Source organism: Trichechus manatus, unplaced genomic scaffold, assembly GCF_000243295.1.
Source record: "Trichechus manatus latirostris isolate Lorelei unplaced genomic scaffold, TriManLat1.0 scaffold00008, whole genome shotgun sequence".
Taxonomy (NCBI): Eukaryota; Metazoa; Chordata; class Mammalia; order Sirenia; family Trichechidae; genus Trichechus; species Trichechus manatus.
In genome coordinates this window covers 31,685,257-31,706,103 of record NW_004443944.1, presented here as the reverse complement: position 1 = coordinate 31,706,103, position 20,847 = coordinate 31,685,257, and the positions used below count along the sequence as shown (strand labels likewise).

At 46.4% G+C, this 20,847-nt stretch overlaps 1 protein-coding gene across 1 annotated transcript; it reads left to right on the top strand.

The window, feature by feature from the left end:
• The first annotated feature begins 210 nt into the window (after positions 1 to 210).
• On the top strand, positions 211 to 20,567 carry POFUT1 (protein O-fucosyltransferase 1). The gene is made up of 7 exons (XM_004370457.2): positions 211 to 347; positions 2,379 to 2,500; positions 7,486 to 7,668; positions 8,857 to 8,969; positions 15,702 to 15,894; positions 17,432 to 17,674; positions 19,961 to 20,567. Exons 1-7 carry the CDS (start codon positions 215 to 217, stop codon positions 20,147 to 20,149), a joined length of 1,176 nt encoding a protein of 391 aa, XP_004370514.1. The 5' UTR covers positions 211 to 214; the 3' UTR covers positions 20,150 to 20,567.
• The last annotated feature ends 280 nt before the right edge of the window (positions 20,568 to 20,847 follow it).

Genomic DNA, 20,847 nt, shown 5'->3' with positions numbered 1-20,847 from the left:
CGGTAGCGGCGGCGGTCGGGCCATTGTGCGGTGCATTGTGGGAGCCGCGCGAGCGGGCGCTCGGGCCGTGGAGGGGGCGGTGCCGCGGTTTCTCTATGGTCCCGCCCGCCGGCGAGCTAGAGCGGCCCGGACGGTGCGCGGGCGGCGCGCGGGGATAGCCGGGAGCAGGGCGGACGCTCGCGTCTCTCCTTCCCTCCCCGCCTCCGCAGGCGACATGGGCGCCGCCGGGTGGGCACTGCTGCCTCTGCCGCCGGGCCTGTCCCTCCTGCTGCTGCTTTTGCCGCTCCCTGGGCTCCCCGCGGGCTCCTGGGACCCGGCCGGTTACCTGCTCTACTGCCCCTGCATGGGTAAGGCCTCCTGAGCCCTCTGTTCAGATGGGGAAACTGAGGCCGGGAAAGGAGAAGCCACTCCTCCGAAGCGTCCACTGACGCTTTAACAGGTCCAGGAACGAACCCCAGCGCAGGGTCAAAGCCTGCTCCTCTCCTCTTGCCCCCAATTGCAAGGGCACTGAGGGGGTCAACGTGTCCAACCTTCCATTTGACAGATGAGAAAACTGAGGCCAAGAGCGGTTATGTGTCGTAAGCGAGGTCCTACAGTTAGTGATGGGCGGAGCTACAGTCTAAGCCAGGCCTGAATCTAGTAAATGGAGTTAGTGGGGCAGGACTTGATGTCACTGACCCACGCTGGCTCCAAGAATTCTTTCGTTCATTCAACAAATATTTATGGGGTGCCTACTTAGTGCTGGACCCTGTTCTCTGGGCTGGGGATACGGTGGTGAATAAAACAGCAAAACTCCCTGCCCTTGTAGACCCTTCGTTTTAGTTGGGGGGAGACAAACAAAATATAAGCATAAAAAATAAATTTCATAGTATCTCAGAAAGTGATAAATGCTATGGAAAAATAAGCTTAAGCAGGATAAGGCGGAATCTAAGGGCTGGTTGAGGGCTACAGTTTAAATGGAGTGGTAGGTCATCATTGTAAAAGTCATGGCAACCCCATGCGCAACTGAATGAAATACTGCCCAGTCCTGTGCCAACCCCATGGTCTGGTATGGATGAAACTATTGTGATCCATAAGGTTTTCATTGACTGATTTTGGAAGCAGATTGCCAGTCCTTTCTTCCTAGTTTGTCTTAGTCTGGAAGCTCTGCTGAAACCTGTTCTGTATCATAGCAACATACAAACCACCACCGACAGAGAGGTGGTGGCTGTGCATGATATGCATTGGTCAGGAATCGAACCGGATCTCCTGTATGGAAGGCGAGAAGTCTACCACTGAACCACCCTACCTCTGCTATTGCTTCTTAAAACCCCCCAATGGCTTTCAGACTCCTGACCATGGCCTTGAGGGCCCTGCATGATTTGGCCCTTGCCAGTCGTCTACATCTCAACTTCTTCCCCCTACTCCCCCAGCTGCAGCCACACAGATCTCCTTTCTGTTCTTTAGACATTCTCAGGTCCTCCAGCCTCTGCTATCACATGGCTGTTCCTACTGCCTGGAACACCGTCTCCTTCACCTCTGCTTAACCAACTCCTTCCCATCCTTCAGATCTCAACTTAAATGGCACCAGAAAGGACTTGGCCGACCTCAACCCAAGTAACCACCTCCTGATTATTCTCCATCACCAAACTTTTCATTTGTTTCTTGCAAATGTCAAATTTTTTCACTATGTATTTATTTCTCTATATGTTTAGTGTCTCCCCAGCTAGACTGTGAGTGCCATGAGGGCAGAGACCTTGTCCTTCCTCATTCCTGCATCCCAGCACCTAGTACAGAGGCTGGCCCATTGTGGCCCTCAATATTTGTGGAATGACTGAATGGATGCCATTGTGGGATAACAAAGAATCACACCGGGTCCTTGCCCCTGAGGCATTCACAGGCAAGGAAACAGCCAGTGCAAAGATCAGGAAGTAAGCAAGCATATTCAAGGAAAAGTGAAGAACCATAAGTCACTCAAATCCAAGGCAGGAGGCAGAAGAGGGGGAATGTGTACTGTAGGGACTTGGTGAAAGAGTCCTGGTGAATGAGGCACTGGAGTTGCCCCTTCATTTGCAGGGGGGTGGAGATAGAGGTGGAAGGGATTTCCTGGCTGAGGGAACAGCAAGAGCAAAGGCAGGGGATTGGGGTGGGAAGTGGAGAGCATGTTTGGGAAACAGCAAAGAACCTGGAGTGGCAGAGCCTGAAGGAGTGGGCCCTGAAGGGCCTTGAATGTCAGACCCAGGAGTCCGGACTTGATCCCGTCCTTCTAGCTTAGCTCCCCTGGCTCTCCTTGGTCTCCTGGCCTTCCCTGCCCCTGAGTCCATATCCTTTCTGAGCCTAGCATGGCCCAGGCCCTCAATGCCCCAGGCCTCACCTCACCCCTGGTGTACCATTTCCAGGGCGCTTTGGGAACCAGGCCGATCACTTCTTGGGCTCCCTGGCATTTGCAAAGCTGCTGAACCGCACCCTAGCTGTACCCCCCTGGATTGAGTACCAGCATCACAAGCCTCCTTTCACCAACGTGAGTACCACCCACTGACCTCAGCCCTCAGCCCTCGTCTGCGTCCACCCTTCCCCAACCCTCCTCACCTTTGCTCAGCCCCCAAGTCCTTCTCTGGGCTTTACCTCTCACTCCCTCGGGTTGCCCTACCACCAGTCAGAAATGACTTCCTGGCATAACAATGGCTAACATTTATCCAGCACCTGCTGTGTGCCAGGCAGTGTTCTGAGTGCTGCATGAGGATTAACTCATTTCCCCCTTACCACATCCCTATGAGGCAAGTGTGCTATTGCCAGTTTTGAAGGAGAAACAGAGGCACAGGTTAGTTAATAACCTGCCCAGGGCCACAAACCCGGGCAGTCTGGCTCCAGAGCTGCCTCTCACCCCATCACTGTTTGACCAATAGCATGCACAGAGACTGAGACCAGCTGGGGCTGAAAGTGGAGGCTTCAGGTTCAGGTCACTGGCTCTGGAGTTGGACAGACATGGGTTTGAATTCCAGCTCTGCTGTTCACAGGCTGTATGGCGTTGGGCAAGTTACCTAACTTCTCTGAACCCTAGTTTCCTCATTTGTCAAACTCATAGGGTTGTTGGGAAAATTTTAACTGAGATAATGTATATAAAGGGCTTAGAACAGTGCTTGGTGCAAAGTAAGCACTTGTCTTGCTGCACTCAACCCCTACCTATATTCTTCAGTTTCTGGAAAGCATGGCCTTTGCATATTCTAGTTCCCCTAGCTGGAGTACCTTCTCCCCTCCCCTGCCATCTCTTCTTACTAGTCCATCAAGTTGCCGCTTAGATTCCTTTTCCTTGGGAACACCCCAGATCCCAGTCCCTGGCTGGTGATTGCCCCTCACTGGGGACTCCCTTGCCATCCTGTGTCTCAGTGATGCTTAGCACCCTTGTAATTCCTTGCTTATTCTTTGTGTCCTCCACTGGCACTGTGAGTGTCTCTGCTCACATAGTATCCCCAGGGACCTGGTACTTGGTATGCACTGAATTAGTATTTAATGAATCAACTTAAAAAACTTTAATAGACTTCAAAAATTATGCTTAACTATGTTCAAAACAAGGAGCCCTGGTGGTGTAGCGGTTAAGTGCTCAGCTGCTAAGCGAAAGGTTGGCGGTTTGAACTCACCAGCAGCTCCGCGGGAGAAAGATGTGGCAGTCTGCTTCCGAAAAGGATTGCAGCCTTGGAAACCCTATGGGGCAGTTTTACTCTGTCCTATAGAGTTGCTATGAGTCGGAATTGACTTGACAGCAGTAGGTTTACATTCAAAGCACAGCATTTCATTCTTACAGCCTTTTTCTCTACATAGGTTTTATTTTTTCTTTGGTTTGCCTGTATTTAGACAAGTTGTTAACAGAGATTAAGAGCCAGAGTACCTGAGATCATAGCCTGGCTTGGCCACTTACCAGCTGTGTACCCTGGGCAGAATACTTGACCTCTTTGTGCCTCAGTTTCCTCATCTGTAAACTAGGCTGGTAACAATTGTTGCTATCTTCCAGGATGAGGTGTAAATAAGTTAAGTGCTTGTAACATGATTCGAAGGTTGTCTGCCTCCCTCTTAGACTCAGACCAGCACATCAATGTAAAATGCCTAGGGCACAGGAAGTAACTGGGTGCCATTGGCGGTGTTCTCATTTTTTTAGTTACGGTTTAGAAATTGCCCATCTGTCTCCCTCTGGTTCGCTTGCTCTCTCTCCCCTTGCCTTCTCAGCCAAGATTCTTTATGAGTCTCTACTTCCTTGCTTTCTATGAGTTACTCAACTTGCCCTGATTGGCCCCCACCCTTCCCCACTGTGACCGTTCTCACTGAGGTCACTAGGGACCTTGGACTTGCCAAATCCAGGTGTCATTTCACAGTCCTTATCTCACCTGACCTCTCAGTGGCATTTGGCCTCTTGAACCTCTCTCCTTCCTGGACTTCTCTACTCCCCTGTCTTCCAAGACACCCCCTGCTCCTGCTTCAGCCCTGACCTCTCAGCATTTTGGAGTCCCTAAGTGGTACAAGCAGTTGATATGCTTGGCTGCTAATCAAAAGATTGTAAGTTTGAGTCCACACAGAGGTGCCTCAGAAGAAAGGCCAGGCAATTTCAAAAAAATCAACTGTTAAAAACCGTACGGAGCACAGTTCTACTCTGACACACATGGGATTGCCACGAGTTGGAGTTGACTTGACGGCAACTAGTTTTCTCAACATTTTCCTCTTTATGCTGTATTGGGGGCTCCTCTTTCTCCTTCTGCTGTTTAAATGTTGGTGTTTCTCCTTTTTCTGCTTTGTTTTTAGCTGCATGATCTCAGGTGAGTTATCTAGATTCTATATGCCGTGGTTTCTTCATAAGTCAGCTGAAAATGGTTACATCCCTACCTCTTAGGATTAAATGAGCAAATCCATGTAAAGTGATGAGTACAGTGCCTGGAGCTGAGTAAATACTAGTTGCTATTATTGCCATGAGCCCTTGTGGCACAGTGGTTAAGAGCTACAGCGAGCTATGGCTGCTAACCGAAAGGTCGGCAGTTCGAATCCACTAGCTGCTCCTTGGGAACCCTATGAGGAGGTTTTACTCTGTCCTGTAGGGTTGCTATGAGTTGGAATCCACTTGATAGCAGCAGGTTTGGGTTTTTTTGGTATTACTACCATATTTGCTTTACTGTAAATTTCTGTTAACTCTGGCTTTCACCACTCTCCATGTATCTCCCAAATTTATATGTGGCCCAGGTTCTCCTCTAACTGCTGGCCTGTGTTTCTAACTCTTAGACTCTTGAGTCAATTTAGATGTCTCACAGATAGCTCAGATTCACAAAGCTAGAACTGAACTTGGCATCTTTCCTTTCAAACCTGTGTCACTTCCTGTATTCCCAGCCTTAGTTTATGTCACCTTCATTAATCTGGGTATCAAGCCAGGAACCTGGAGGTCATCCTAGTGCTTCCCTTTCTGTAAGCACTCAGATGCCAAACCCTCTGCTTTGCCTTCCCTTATATCTTTCAGCCTGTTCACGCTTCTCCATCTCTTACTTTGATACGTAAGAGGTGCTCAGTAAATACATGTTGAATGAATACTTGGACACACAAAAGGACCATTGCAGTAGCCTCCTAATTCCTTTCCCTACCTCTAATCTTACTATTAATACATTCTTCTTTCTGCCACCAGAGTGATCTTTCAAATAGGCAAATCTCATATTATTTCTGATTAAAATCCTTTGGCAATACCTCAATGCTAATAGTTAAGGTTCCCAAAGTCTGTTCATTGGAATGCCAGTGGCTCATGCTGAAAGGGTTCTGTGGTTAAATTAGTTTAGGAAATTGCATTCTCAATTCCGCATCCCACCCTCACCACCAAACTTGTAGCTTCCCAATACACACTAGTATATTAATGGCCCTCAGATGTCCTGCAGTAAAGAAATCAGCTTAACTCAGCATTTCCCAGGCCTGTTTGACTGGAGCCATTTTATCGCTAACCCTAACCCTAACTGACCTGTAAGATAAAGTCCAAATTTTATTCCTTGGTGTTCTAAGAAAAAATTTTACATCTAGAGAAATACAAAGATTAATTCAACCACCATCCTTATGCCCACCACTAGAAGTTATCACTTTAACATTTTCTCAGCATTGCTTCACCTTTTTTGTTAATAAAAGAAAATGTTTTAGATAAAGTTAATAAAAGACAAAGTCTCTCTTGGCCCCTGTTGCTAATCCTAGTTTCTTCTTCCCCATTTCCCTCCTCCCAGAGGCAACCACTATCATGAATTTAGTATATTTGGTGTGACTCCTTCCAAGTTCTTTCCTGTACTTCCATAGTGGCACTGAGCATTCTTGCACTCATCTCCTGGTGCAGAATGTAAGAACTTCTCTAGGGAAAATACCCAGGAGTGGAAGGAGCGCTTTAAATTCTAGTAGATAGTACCAGATTGCATTTCAAAGTGGTTATTCTAAAATATACCACCCCTATCTGAGAGTGCCCATTTCCCCACTTCCTTTCCAACAATTAGAGTTAAGCTTTTAAATTTTTGTTGGTCTCATGGGTGAGAAGGGATGTCTAGTACTTGTAACTTTCTTTTTCCTAATTCCTTGTGAGGTTGCACATCTTTTGATTTGAGTGTACTTGGCTGTTTGGGTTTCTTTCCTTTCTTTTTTTATTTGAGTTTATTTATTTTGTTGTTGTTGAGAATATACACAGCAAAACCAAAAAACCAAACTTGTTGCAGTTAAGTGGATTCTGACTCATAGCAACCCTATAGGACAGAGTAGAACTGCCCCATAGGGTTTCCAAGGAGCAGCTGGTGGATTCAAACTGCTGACCCTTTGGTTAGCAGCCAAGCTTTTAACCACTCTGCCACCAGTGCTCCATACACAGCAAAATATGCACCAATTCAACAGTTTCTACATGTACAATTCAGTGACATTTATTATATTCTTCGAGTTGGACAACCATTCTCACCCTGTTTTTCTGAGTTGTTCCTCCTCCATTAACACAAACTCACTGCCCCCTGTTACCTGTCTTATCTTTTGAGTTGCTCTTGTCAATTTGATCCCATATAGATAGTTCTTAAGGAGCATAATGCTCAAGGCAGTTTTTTTTACTAGTTAAGCTAAACTATTGTTTGGTTTTAAGAAGACTTCAGGGGATATTTTTTGGTTTAATTGTTTAAAGATTACTCCAGGGCAATAGTTTCAGGGGTTTATTTGGATTTCTTTTGTGGTGAATTGCTCACTTCTATCTTTGTCCATATTTTCTCTTAAGTCATTTGTCTTTTTTCTTATAGTCCAGCAAGCATTTTTAAACACAGGATGTTGCCTTTTTTTTTTCTTTAGTTTGTGACTGTCTTTTCCTAGGCTGTCTTCTTTCCTAACTTTGGTGTTTTCTGCCAAAAGTTTCTCATTGTCATACAGTGCAATCTGTCTGGGTCTTGGAGTGTATGGTTTTATTTAATAAGAGTCTCTAAAACAGCCACTGGGACACTGAGGAAGGGCCTCTGCCCCTCTCTCCCCCTGTTCCTGTAGCTCCATGTGTCCTACCAGAAGTACTTCAAGCTGGAGCCCCTCCAGGGCTACCATCGGGTCATCAGCCTGGAGGACTTCATGGAGAAGCTGGCACCCACCCACTGGCCCCCTGAGAGGCGGGTAGCTTACTGCTTTGAAGTGGCAGCCCAGCGGAGCCCTGATAAAAAGACGTGCCCCATGAAGGTGGGTCCGGTGAGGCTGGGGGACCTCTTCTGCCCATTCCATGTCCTCTAGGCCCCTGAGACACTGTGTGATGGCAGTATGTGGGGGAAGGCACCAGAGGGCTTACAATAGAAAAATGGAGAGTTAAGTCCTATTTCTGGCATTTGTTATTGGTGTCACCTTAGGCAAATAACTTTTCTTCTCTGAGCCTTTATTTCTGCATAAAGGTGCCCATCCCCACTCTGCTTCCCTCATAAAGTGTTATGTGGGCCAGGTGTAAGAGTGCTTGTAAATGGTAAAATGCCACATTAGTAATAATACTCATACTCACACTCACATAGCACTTACTTTGTGCCAGGTACCACACAAGGAGCTTTTCACATATTAATTCACTTAACCTTCAGACAATGCCATCAGGAAAGTACTATAAATATCTCCATTTTTTAGAGAGGAAACTGAGTATGGCACAGAGGTTTAATACCTTGCCCAAGGTCACTCCACAAATAAGTAGTGGAGCTGGGATTCAGCTGTAGGTAATTTGGCTCCATTGTCCATCCTCTAACTTATACATTTTCTTGCCCCTTAGTGGGCAGATGAAAGGCTGTCACGTTTTATTAGTATAAATTCATAAATGTCTGGCACTTTGGGAATAAAACAGTCCCTGAATAAGTCTTTCAGTGCCTATGCTAAAGTCTGAGGAGGGTAGTTGGAAGAGCTGTGAACTTTGAGAAAGGAGACCTGGCTTACAGCCCCAACGCTGACCTCACTTGCTGTGTAACCTTGGGTAAGGGCCTTGCCCTCTCTGGGCCTTGGTTTCCATCTTGAAAATGAGGGTGTTTGATTAGCTGGTCTTGAAAGTCTCTGGAAGCTCCAGTCCCTATTCCCAAACCCAAGGTCCTCTTCTCCCTAGACCCCCACAGATGCTGCAGGGTGGGCGGGATGTGGCATGTAAGAAGGAAAGGCTCCTTCAGACACTGTGGTGAACATCTGCTGGCAGAAACCAGACTGAAGGTGGAGATTGGAGGCCCAGTGGCTCTCCTCAGCCCCCACCTAAGAGCTACAAAGTGACATTCCTACTGGCCCATCCCATGAGGGTGTTTCAACCTGAGTCACATTGCCCAGGGATCCCTCACTTGAAGTTCCTTGGTCCCATCCCCTAGACGACTTTCCCTCCCCATCAGTAAGTCTTCTACCACACTCTTTCTACAGGAAGGAAACCCCTTTGGCCCATTCTGGGACCAGTTTCATGTGAGTTTCAACAAGTCTGAGCTTTTCACGGGCATTTCCTTCAGCGCTTCCTACAAGGACCAATGGATTCAGAGGTACTTGGAGGGGGCAGCATGCTAGGTTTAGGGGTGGGGTAGGGCCCAGGCCCGCAACCGTCCTGCCATGGGCATTCAGCACCTCTGCTGGCCCTCTCTCCTGCACTGCTGTATAAGGTGTGGCCGCTCTGTCTGTTGAACTTGGGATCCTGTGTGATCTGTTCCCATCTCAGTGGCTGACATGGTGGGACATTGACCTGCCACAAGGTTGAGCAAGAGTTTATTGGCTGATAAGAGATGTCATAAAAAGAACATTGTGCAGTCACATGAGTCTCAATTTCCTCCTCTAGGCGTGAGAATCACTCACTTGTTACCTTCCTCTTCCCAAGGTGAAAATTGGAAGCAGCTTCTAGAAAAGAGCAACTTCAGGTGCAGGCTGAGAAATGATGTCATCCTGATAATTACTGGATGTGCTTTATTAATTATGCTCTAGTAGGCCCTATTAAAAAAATAGGTTAGCAGGTCATAGGCGCAGGCCATGAAATATTTATAGAGCGTCTGCCATGTATGAGACACAGTATTCAAGGGCCAAAGGTGTTATAAAAATGAGGAAACCCCAGCCTTCAGGGAGCTACAGTCTTGTCATTATGATGATAACTAACACAGTGCACTTGACCTTGGTGCTAGAGCATGGCAGGAAAGAGCATGGGCTTAGAAGTCAGACCTGGGTGCCAGTCCAGCTCAGAAGCTGTGAGGAGCATGTGAATTTATACATGGTAAGTGTGTAACACAACACGTGACATTTAGTAAGCCAGAGATTGACTGATGTAGAGAAACAAGCACAGGTTCTGGAGTAAGACAGTCCTGAGCTGACCTAGCACTGCCTGTTTCTAGCTGAGTGATCCTGTGCAGGCAACTCCAGCTCTCCGGCCTGAGTTTCCTCTTTGGTGTAATGGAAGGAGTACTAATGGCACCTGCCTCATAGCACATATGGTGCATGGCACGTATGTAGTAAGTGGCCAACCAATGTTGGCTGTTACTATTATTATTCACATGCTTTATTTAATTCTTTGAGGACTTCCATGAAATGGGTATTATCAATTTCCATTTTACAGGTGAGGAGACTAAGCTCAGTGAGGTTAAATAACTTGCCTGAGGTCATGTTGCTGTTGAGTGAGCAGCTGTGATCTGTACGTAAGTCTTTAATAATAAGAGCTATGATTTATTTCTACTTCTGAAAATAAATTCCATTGAAAACACTGTGGAGCACGGTTCTGCTCTGACGTACATGGGATCACCATGGGTTGGAATTGACTCAATGGCAACCAGAAAAAAATGTTTTTGTTTAGTGCTCACTTTGTGCCAGACACCATTCTAGGTCTTTACCAATATTAACTCATTTAATCCCCCCAAAAGTCTGTGGGATAGGTATTATTGCCATTTGTGTTTTACACATGAAGAAAAGGAAGCAAAGAGGGGTCATACAGCTTGAGGTGGCAGAGCCAGGATTTGAACCCAGGCAGTGTGACTCCAGAGCACCCTTTCTTAATCACCGTGGAGCAAACACCCGTGCCTTTAACAGCAGCCAGTTCCTATTTAGGACTTGCCTTCAGAGCTAGTTCATGAGATACTGAGGATCCTTGGTCATGGAAGATGCTAATCCCCCTCATTATTGATCCCAAATAGGACACTCTCATTTGATTGCCTGCTTAGATCTCCCATTTCATTCAGCTCTGAATAGCTTGGAGCTACTGCCTTCAAATAACGAGATTTGCCTCTGTTGCCAGTATTTGCCCTTACTGACAATATGCCAGGAAAAATAAAAAAGGCCACCAGCCCTAAACATAGTCCAAAAGCAAGTTCCAGAAAGTCAGAACAAGCACACAGTCCTAGTCAGAAGGAAGGAACAGTGCTGCATGGATGCATCTGTCGGGAGACGTTGCTGCAACACTTGTTCTTTGCCCCACATTCTTGTTTGAATTCATGGAGTTGTAGGACTTGCATGAGGGCTTGAGGAGATTTGTGCCTTACAGCTGAATTTCTGGGAAAGGAAGACTAGTAGGGAAGATGAGATCCCTGGAGGCTGTTGGAGAGAGTTAGGGCCACCTGGGCATCTGCCTGCCTTCACTCCTTCCTTCTTTCAACACATACAGTACTTAAGGAGCACCTCGTAAGTGTCAAGCACTGGGCTGGATGCTGGAGATTCAGGTAAGGATGAGGCAGATAAAGTCTCTGCTTTTCTGGAGCTCATAGTCTGATGGAGAAGACAGTGAATAAATGATACATGAGGTAGTTTCAGTATGGCATAAGTGCTGTAAAGGATGTAAATAGGTGATATTGTAACTGGCAGGGCTGAGATCAGAACTGAGGCCTGAAGGATGGGAGGGAGCCAGCCAGGCAAGGGGCTAGAGGCAAAGGTAGTTCTTCATGGCAGAGACAAGCTAGTATGCTTAAGGGGCAAAGAAGAGGCCAGTGTGACTAGTGTGGAGTGATCAAGGATGAGAGTGGTAGGATGTTCCTGTTATCTGTTGTCATGTAATAAACCACTCCAAAACGTTGTGGCTTAACAATCAGTTCTTATTTCTCACAGTTCTGTGGGTTTACTGGGCTCAGCTGGGTAATTCTTGCTTGTGGTCTCATGTGGGTGCAGTCAGCTGTCAGCTGGGGCTAAAGTCATCTGCAGACTTGGCTGGGCTGCATGTCCAAGAAGGCTCACTCACAGCTGGCAGGTGATGCTGGCTCCCATGCGGGAGCTTGGTGTGTGTATACCTGACCCTGCTGTGTGGCTCGGGTTTCTTCCAGCATGGCAGCTGGGCTCCAATAGGGTGCATCCAGAGAGTGAGCATTCCTGGAGACAGGAAGTGGAAGCTACTGATCCTTTACAGCCTGGGCCTGGAAACCAGTACAGTGTCACTTCTGCTAAATGCTTTGGGAGGGGACATAGGTAGACCCAATTGAGTGGAAGGAGATTCAAAGACTTGGTGGCCAACTTGAATCTGCCAGGCAGTTGATGAGATTGGATAGGTGAGCAGGGGTCAGACCACGCAGGGTTTTATAGGCCTCAGTAAGACAATCTGACAAGCCTGTGAATGGCTTGTAGGGGCGAGTTTGAGAGGGTATGTATTTTAAACATTTTTTAAAGTAGCAGATGTTTACTTGCTGAAGAAAATTGTCCTTTTAGAGCAGGGTGTAGGGCAGAATGGAACTGGAAAGGGTGAAGGTCTTCTCTGGTTTATGGTACAGTAAAGCAGATTGCTTCCCCTCTCCGGCCTCAGTGCTCCCTCTATGAAATGAAGAGGATGAATAAGATCAGTGGTTTTCGAACTGTTCCTCAGAATTCTTGAGAATTGTCTCTGGGCCTTCGTGGGGGCAGGGATTGGGGGCCAAGTTGGAAAGGCTCAGTTCCTCCCTCCCTACCAGCTTCCACCCATAACCCTCTTGTATATCAGGGTTCCAGGTAATGTAAAAGAAGTTTGCAGATCATAGGTCTAGGTATATCGGGCTTAAGTTAGGCTACCTGTAGCAGGAAAAATAACAGTAGATTAACAAGATAGAAATTTGTTGTTTTTTGAAGTAAAAGAAGTGCTAGGGTTTGTAGTCCAGGGATGCATGATATGAAAGTGATGGATATCTGAGCCCATCTATGCATTATCGTTCTCCCAGCTTTTGAGGTGCTTATTGACGGGGGTGGGCGAGCTAGGACTGAGATGTAGTAGTTAAGAACTTAGGTTCTGGAGCATACTGCCTGGATTCAAATCCCAGCTCCCTCAATTCCCAGCTGTGTGACTTTGAGCACATTACCTAACTTCTCTGTGCTTCAGTTTCCTCGTCTGTAAAATAAGAATAACAATAGTGCCTACCTCACAGGGCTCTCATGAGATTCAAATGAGTTAATACACATAAAGCAATTGGAACATTGCCTGTCACATAATAAGGCTCAATAAGATTCACATATACGTATGCATAGACAGACAATTAGAGTCAAACAAGACAAGTGTTATATAGAGGCAGGCCATCGATGAACTCTTGTCTGTCACTTCCTTGGCACAGGCTCTGGACCAGTGTGTGCAGGAATAATGGTGAACAAGACCACAAGGTTCCTAATTTCGTGGAGCTGACAGTCGAGCAAGGAAGGCGGTTGTTGAGCACATCATTGTGCAGAGAGTGACACAGGAGAAGTGGAATAGGGAGCCCTCCCCAGACAGCTGAGGCTTGGGAGTGACGGCTGGTCTTAGAGGATTGGAAGGAGCTTGCTGAGCAAGATATTTGGATTGGGTGTGAATAATGAGTGGTATGTCCATAGCAGCACCGGTACGTGAGTGAAAGATTGGAACAACCTCATTTTCCATCAGGAGAGGAATAAATAAATCAATTGCGGTTTATTCATGCAAAATGGAATACTTAAAAGAGAAGCTAACATGATCACATGATCCACACGACCAAATCTCTAAAACAAAGTTAAATTGAAAAAAAGCAAGTTGAGATAGGTTATGTGCAATATAATAGTAATAGAATTTTCTGAGCACTTTCTATGTGCCAAGTAGTGTTCTAAGTGGTTTGTTTGTATTAACCCATTTAATCCTTTCAACAGCCCTATGAGGTAGGAAGTGTTGCCAGCTCTGTTATACAGAGGACACCAAGGCACAAAGTGGTTAAGTCACCTGCCCAAGTTAGTAAGTCACATAGTCAGCATTAGAATGGGCAGTCTGGCTTGACCCTTTACTACACTGTGTAAAAAGTTTTTTGATTTTTTAAAAATATGTATAGTAAAAGCATAAACATGCATAAAAACATATTATCTTATGGGAAGGGGAAGAAAAGGGAAAGAGACAATGGGATAGAGGTTTATTAAAGTATGTATCTTTTAAAAAAATCTGAGATTAAATGAAGCAAAGTATTAGTATCTGCTAAACTGGTTCACAGGTATGTGAATTGTTAAATTATTCTATTATCTTCCTGTTTCATAGTTTTCAACTGAAATTATCATTATCATTGAGATCATTGTAGATACACATGGCAGTTGTAAGAAATAATACACAAAGATCCTGTGTGCCCTTTACCCAGTTTCCCCCACTGGTAACATTCTGTAAACTACAGTACAGTATTTCAACCAGAATGTGCACATTGATACAGCTCACCTGTCTTCTTCAGATTTCTCCAGTTTTACTTATATTCACTTGTGTGCGCGTGTGTATAGTTGGCTCTATAACATTTTATCACATGTATAAAAAAAAAAAAATACCAAACCCATTGCCGTCGAGTCGATTCTGACTCATAGTAACCCTACAGGACAGAGTAGAACTGCCCCATGGGGTTTCCAGGGAGCAGCTGGTGGGTTCAAACTGCTGATCTTTTGGTTAGCAGCCAAACTCTTAACCACTGCGCCAGTAGGGCTCCATCACATGTATAGATATGTGTATTCACCACAGTCAAGATACTGAACAGTTTTTTAATCACAAGGAACCCTGGGTTGCTTCTGCACACATCCCGCTCCTTATCCATAAACCCTAGCAACCACGAACCTGTTCTCCATTTCTGTTATGAATGGACTCATACCATGTGTAACCTTTTGGGATTGACTATTTTTACTCCGCATAGTTCCCTTGCTATCCATCCAGGTGGTTGCGAGCATCAGTATTTCATTCCTTTTTATTGCTGAGTAGTATTCCATGGTATGGATGTACCACAGTTTAACTCTTCCCTTGTTGAAGGACATCTGGGCTGTTTCCAGTTTTTTGCTATTACAAATAAAGCTGCTATGAGCATCCACATACAGTTTTTTTATGTAAACATAACTTTTCCTTTCTCCGGAATAGATACCCAAGAGCACAATGGCTGGGTTGTATTGCAAGCACAGGTTTAGTTTTACAAGAAACTGCCAAACTTTTTCCAGAGTGGCTCTACATATTTCATAATTTTAAGAAAAGGTTTTGCCTGGCAAGGGGAAGCATTATAGGTTGAGGGAAGAAGTCTGCAGAGATCTGGAGTTTGAAAGTGCATTTCAAGTTCATGGAACAGTCAGTTGTCTTGTGTTGCTGGGTTTAGGAAACACAGGTTTACTCCTCATTCAGTCAGTCAACAAATATTTGTTGAGCTCTTACATGTGCCAGACACTGTACTAGACACTGGCCTGAGCCCAGCAGGAAAGACAGATGTGAAATAATTACAAAAGTGCAGAGTGTACAAAGGGGGAAGGAGAGTCCCTGGGAGGATGTAACAGGGGGTCTGCAGACCTCTGGTGCATCCCATGAGGGCAGGGACGCTGCCTTGCTCATTCTCCCCTGGGTCCCAGCACACAGTAGGCAGTCAATAACTATGGGTTGAATGTTGAGTAGGTGGTATAACCCAGTGTACACATTTCCGGTAAGTGTCCCCCGTCCATTGCCCTCTATAAGCAGCTGCACGTCCCAACCCTGCCGTGTGGGTAAAAGGGCAAAAGCTCATCCAGACACCCCACCCTGGAGTGAATTACCACACCACAGATTGGAAGCCAGCATGACATACAAAAGGTTGGAATGCTCTACTGTAAATTTTTAATTGTTAAACAAGCAAAGAGGGTTGTAAATTCCGTGAGGCGAGACAGGATTGCATATTGTGCCTGTCGCAGCAGCCACCAAGGTTTCTTATCAGCCCGTTGGGATTTTACAACCTCTCGTGCTTCTTGCATGTTACAGGGGCCCCTCTGCAGGGTCCTGGGGACATGGTGCAACGCCATCCTTTTTCCCGGGGCGGGGGTTGGGGGACAGCCAGGCTTTGCGTCCTCTGACTTCCCCTTCTCCATCTCATGCCTAGATTTTCCCCAAAGGAACATCCGGTGCTCGCCCTGCCTGGGGCCCCAGCCCAGTTCCCTGTGCTAGAGGAACATAGGCCGCTCCAAAAGTACATGGTGTGGTCAGACGAGATGGTGAGGACGGGAGAAGCCCAGATCCACATCCACCTCATCCGGCCCTATGTGGGCATTCATCTGCGCATCGGCTCCGACTGGGTAACTCCCTCTTCCTCTCACGGGCTGACTGTGACAGATCCCTGAGCAGAGCCCAGGCCTGAGGGGTTTGAAAACTGAGCCCAGGACACCAGGTCCCAGCCAGGGCAGAGAGAACTCCAGCCAAGTCTATGGGATTGTGTCCCATGATCCCACTGCAGCACGTGTCAGGAATGTGGCCCCACAGTGCTTGCTTGCCAGCTCTTACTTATTTATTTTGTTGTTGTTCCCAGCTCTTATTTTGACAGTTTCCATTTGTATCCTCATTTTGCAGATGGATAGACTGAGGGATGGAGCTAGACCCCAGGTCAGGCAGCAAGCCGGGGAGAGACCCACAGCCCAGGAGTACTCTGCCCTAGCTCAGTGTTGAGCTAGCAGGTTCCCTGTTGAAAGACAAGCTATTGGAGATTGGGTGGGACTCCCAAGAAATAAAGATCTCATCCTCCCGGAATTTGGAGGCTGCTTAAATGTGTAGGAACCTCATAAGGTTATCCTCCTTTTGAAAATGGGCAGGACCAATATAGGCAGTCTCCTTAATTTATAAAAAGAAGATATGTGTGTGTTTTAGAAATGTTTATTGTTGAAAACCTGGAAAATACTGAAAAGTATAGAAATTAGATTAAAATGCACTCATAGTCAAATGAAGAGGCAGTCACACATTTATTCACTAGGTTCCCTCCCTACCCCCCTTCTACAAAGGAAAGAAACCAGACCTGGTTTATTTTATGGGTGGGTTTCAGCCAAACCTTCAAGGAACAGATAATTCTCATCTGTACTTTCCTAGAACATAAAAAGATTCGGGATGCTAACCATTTTTAATATGTACATATATATATATATATAAAGCTAGCTTAACACTAATACCAAACTCAGATAAGGTCAACTCAGAAAGTTTATTACCTGTGCTCACTTATAAACACAGATGCATAGACCCTAAGTAAAATATTAGCACATAAAATCCGATAGTGTGTTAAAGAACATACAACACGAACAAGCAGAATTTATGCCAGGAATGCAATGAAATTTACTATTAACACCCAAAGAAGAAAAATCATATGATCATTTCAGTAGAGGCCAAGAAAGCATTTGATAAAAGTCAACACCCATTCTTGATACCAACTCGTAACCAACCAGGAATAGAAGGGACCCCACCTTAACTTGATAAAGGCTATCTCTCCGAAACCCACAGCAAACATCATACTTCATGGGGAGCTATCAGAAGCCTTCCTACTGAAGTCAGGAATCAGATAAGGCTGCCCATTATAACCACCACTGTTCAGAATTCTACTGGAGGTCCTAGATAATGCATATGCCGGAGAAAAAGAAATTTTATAAAACACAATATCCCACCACACAGAATAACCACTGTTAACTATTTTGATGCATTTCCCTCTTCCCTTAGTGCTTTTTAAAAAAATAAATAAAAGCTAATTGAGCTACTCCTATATAGCCTATCTTTTTCCACTACTAGTTCTTGCCACTGAGGTTCCGGGAACAGTTGCTTGTCTTTAACTCTGGCCCCATTCCTGTCCCTCCATAGAAGAATGCCTGCACCATGCTTAAGGATGGGACTGCAGGCTCCCACTTCATGGCCTCACCTCAGTGTGTGGGCTATAGCCGCAGCGCAGCTGCACCGCTCACCATGACCATGTGCCTCCCCGACCTAAAGGAAATCCAGCGGGCCGTGAAGCTCTGGGTGAAGGCACTGAACGCCCAGTCTGTCTACATCGCCACAGATTCTGAGAGCTATGTGCCTGAGATCCAACAGCTCTTCACAGGGAAGGTATGCATGAGAGTGGGAGGTGGGAGTGCCAGGTTGGGTGTGCAGCGGGAACAAGGTCCAACAAAGCGCCAAGGTGGCCCCACTGCTCCCACCACATGCTTCATGTTATCCCACCAGGCTTTTGCCTGGGCCGTTTCCTCTGCTTGGACATTCACTCCCTCTCTAATTCTTATCCTTCTTTCAAACCCCAGCTCAAACACCTCCTCTGTAGATCCCCCACTTTCCCTCCACTCCTGGAGTTAATATGTCCCTGCTAAGAGCTCTCACAGACTGTAGGGACATGTCTTTTTCTTCCTAGGCACTGTGGGCTCCTTGAAGTCAAGAATCAAGGCTGAATCACTGTTGTATTCCTTGGCGTCTAGCCTAGTGTTTTGACCTCCTTGGGGGTAGACACTCACCCTACCATCACCAGTGTCTGGTACTGTGCCTAACACATAGTAAGTGCTCAGTAAATGTTGAAGAAGGACATAAAGTGTGGGCCCTTGGTAGAGATCCAGTATAGCAGAGGGGTGAAGAGCATGGACTCTGAGCCAGAGAACTTGGACTTTATTTACTGTGCAACCTTGCACGAGTTAGTTCACTTCTCTGTGCTCTGTTTCTTCGTCTGTAAAATGGGACTGAGAATAGTACCCATTTCATAGTGTGGTTATAAAGATCAGGTATAAAGCAGTTAAATCAGTTCCTGGGACAACGTAAGTGTTCAATAAAGTTAACTATCATCAATAAAAGAAGTAGGTGGTTGAATAAAGGGAAGGCTCTTTTGTGCTTAGTAAATGCTTAAAAAAAAAGAAAAACTCATTGCCGTTGAGTCAATTCCAACTCATAGCAACCCTACAGGACAGAACAGAACTGCCCCATAGTGTTTCCAAGGAGCATCTGGTGGATTCGAACTGCTGACCTTTTGGTTAGCAGCCGTGGTTCTTAGCCACTACGCCACCAGGGTTTCCAGTAAATGCTTAAAGAAGCTGTAAATAATAAGTATTCAGTATATGAATACCTAGCAGAATGTGCGTGGTAAATGCATATTGTATCAGTAGAGAGTAGGTAATAAGTATGTTTGGATAAACTGACTGACTTAATAATAAGCATCAGTAAGAATTTGTTGAATGAGTTAAGGCCTTAAATGCGCATATAGACCTTAAAAGACAGACACCTGCTTTCCAGCAGTGGGTGCCCTTGGCTTTATGTCGAGGGGCTCCCTTTCTCTCTCTTGCCCCAGGGTATAGAGGAAGTGCTGAGTCAGTGCATGCTCATCTCCTACCCACCCATTTTAGAGATAGAACATCAGAGCTGGGAGAGACTTTGGGGGTCTTCTGACCCAACCCCTGCATTTTATAGCTGAGGAAACCAAAGTCCCAAGAAAGGATAGAATTTACCCAAGATGGTTCCAGAGCTAATTATAGTGGGTATGACACAGAGTGGGTAAGTTTCAGGTTGTGGGTAGAATTGTTTGGGGGATTTTGGCTGTGATTGAACTAGTATTATTTCTTTGCTACAATCTAACTGACATGTTGGTGGTTTTCGTTACATCAGAAATCTGTGTGACAGCAAAGTTCTTTCAGCCCCAGCTCTGCCCGCACCCCCACCTCTCTACTAAGGTGAAGCATCTGGAGAGTCCCAGGGAGTTTTTTTTTTTTTTTTGGTGAGATTTTAGAGTTGATGCGTTTGTGACACTTTGAGCCACTTACTGTTTGCTATTTCCTGTTCCTGTGCCACTGCTCTCATCCTTGCTCCTCCATGAAGCTGGGCTGGTGCTGAGCTGATGATACTGATAACTACTCCTCTGGGGAGTATCTTGGGGATAGAGTGGACAGGACTTTGGCTTAGAGGTGGAGTCCATGGGAGAAGGAGGTGGCATCCAGGCGGCAGAACTGGATGAGTAGGGGCACTGTTTGGTCAGATCACAGATTTGGTGGGCGGAGCCCATCAGACTAAGGCTTTACAAGAAAGGTAGACCTTGAACTGAGCCTTGAGATTATGATCCAGATTTTAATGGGTGGGGAAAAGGCATTCCAGGCAGAGGGAACAACACAAGCAAAGGTACAGAGATGTGAATGAATTATGCATTTGGAGCTGAGGCTGGAGGTGGGGAGAAGGTGCTGGGGTCAAGGTGTTCCACGTGGACATGGGCAGCAGCTGGGTGATACCTCTCAGACACCCAACTCCACGTCTTCACCCTCTCTCCTCCTCTGTGTCCGTTAACATCAGCTCCAGGGAAGAAGGTTGGGAGTATAGACCATGGCCTGCAGCCACCTTGGCTGATCCCCTCTACCCTTCCTCCTGCAGGTGAAGGTGGTGAGCCTGAAGCCCGAGGTGGCCCAGATCGACCTGTACATCCTTGGCCAAGCTGACCACTTCATTGGCAACTGTGTTTCCTCCTTCACTGCCTTCGTGAAGCGGGAACGGGACCTCCAGGGGAGGCCATCCTCTTTCTTTGGCATGGACAGGCCCCCTAAGCTTCGGGATGAGTTCTGATCTGGGCTGGAGCACATCACCAGTCTGAGCTGGGCCCTCCAGCCAGGCCTGGCAGCCAGAGATGCTCCCAGGATTGATCCCCAAGGGCACAAGCTCCTTGCTTGCCTGCCAGAGATGGAAAGGTACCAGGGACTTCCTGGAGGGGGAGGAGGCCCATCTCCCAGGGTGCAGGACTTCTAAGCCTCTCTCCCTCCCCATGTGCTTCCTGCTGTTTCTTTGGGAATTCTCACATCAGCAGAGCAGTCCAACTCTACATTTTGGTCTGCCCTGCTCTGAGCAGCCTGGGATGATGAACTCTCTCTTCAGAGAGAGTTATATGTGTGTGTGTGTGTATTTTTTTTTTTAAATCATTTTCGTACAAGATCGTGACTACTCCAGAACTCTCCTTCATTTTTAAAAATCCATGAAGTCCACTAGCATAGATACATTAAGTGACCTTAACTAGATATGGCTGAGGCCAGGGGTGGGTGTATTGACTGCTCTTCCAGGTGACCCCCGAAGTGGCCTTCAGACCTGTCCCCTCTGCCTACCCAGAGCCCTTGTCATTCCCCCCTTCCTAGGCCATTTCTGGGGTTTAGGGCATGAACACCCTCCTCCAGCATAAACACTATGCAAATGTACTTTATCAAACCTGGTGCTGTGCAGTGCTCCACAAACAGCCAGGTGCTGCTCATACGGCACATTCTGGCAAGGAGCAC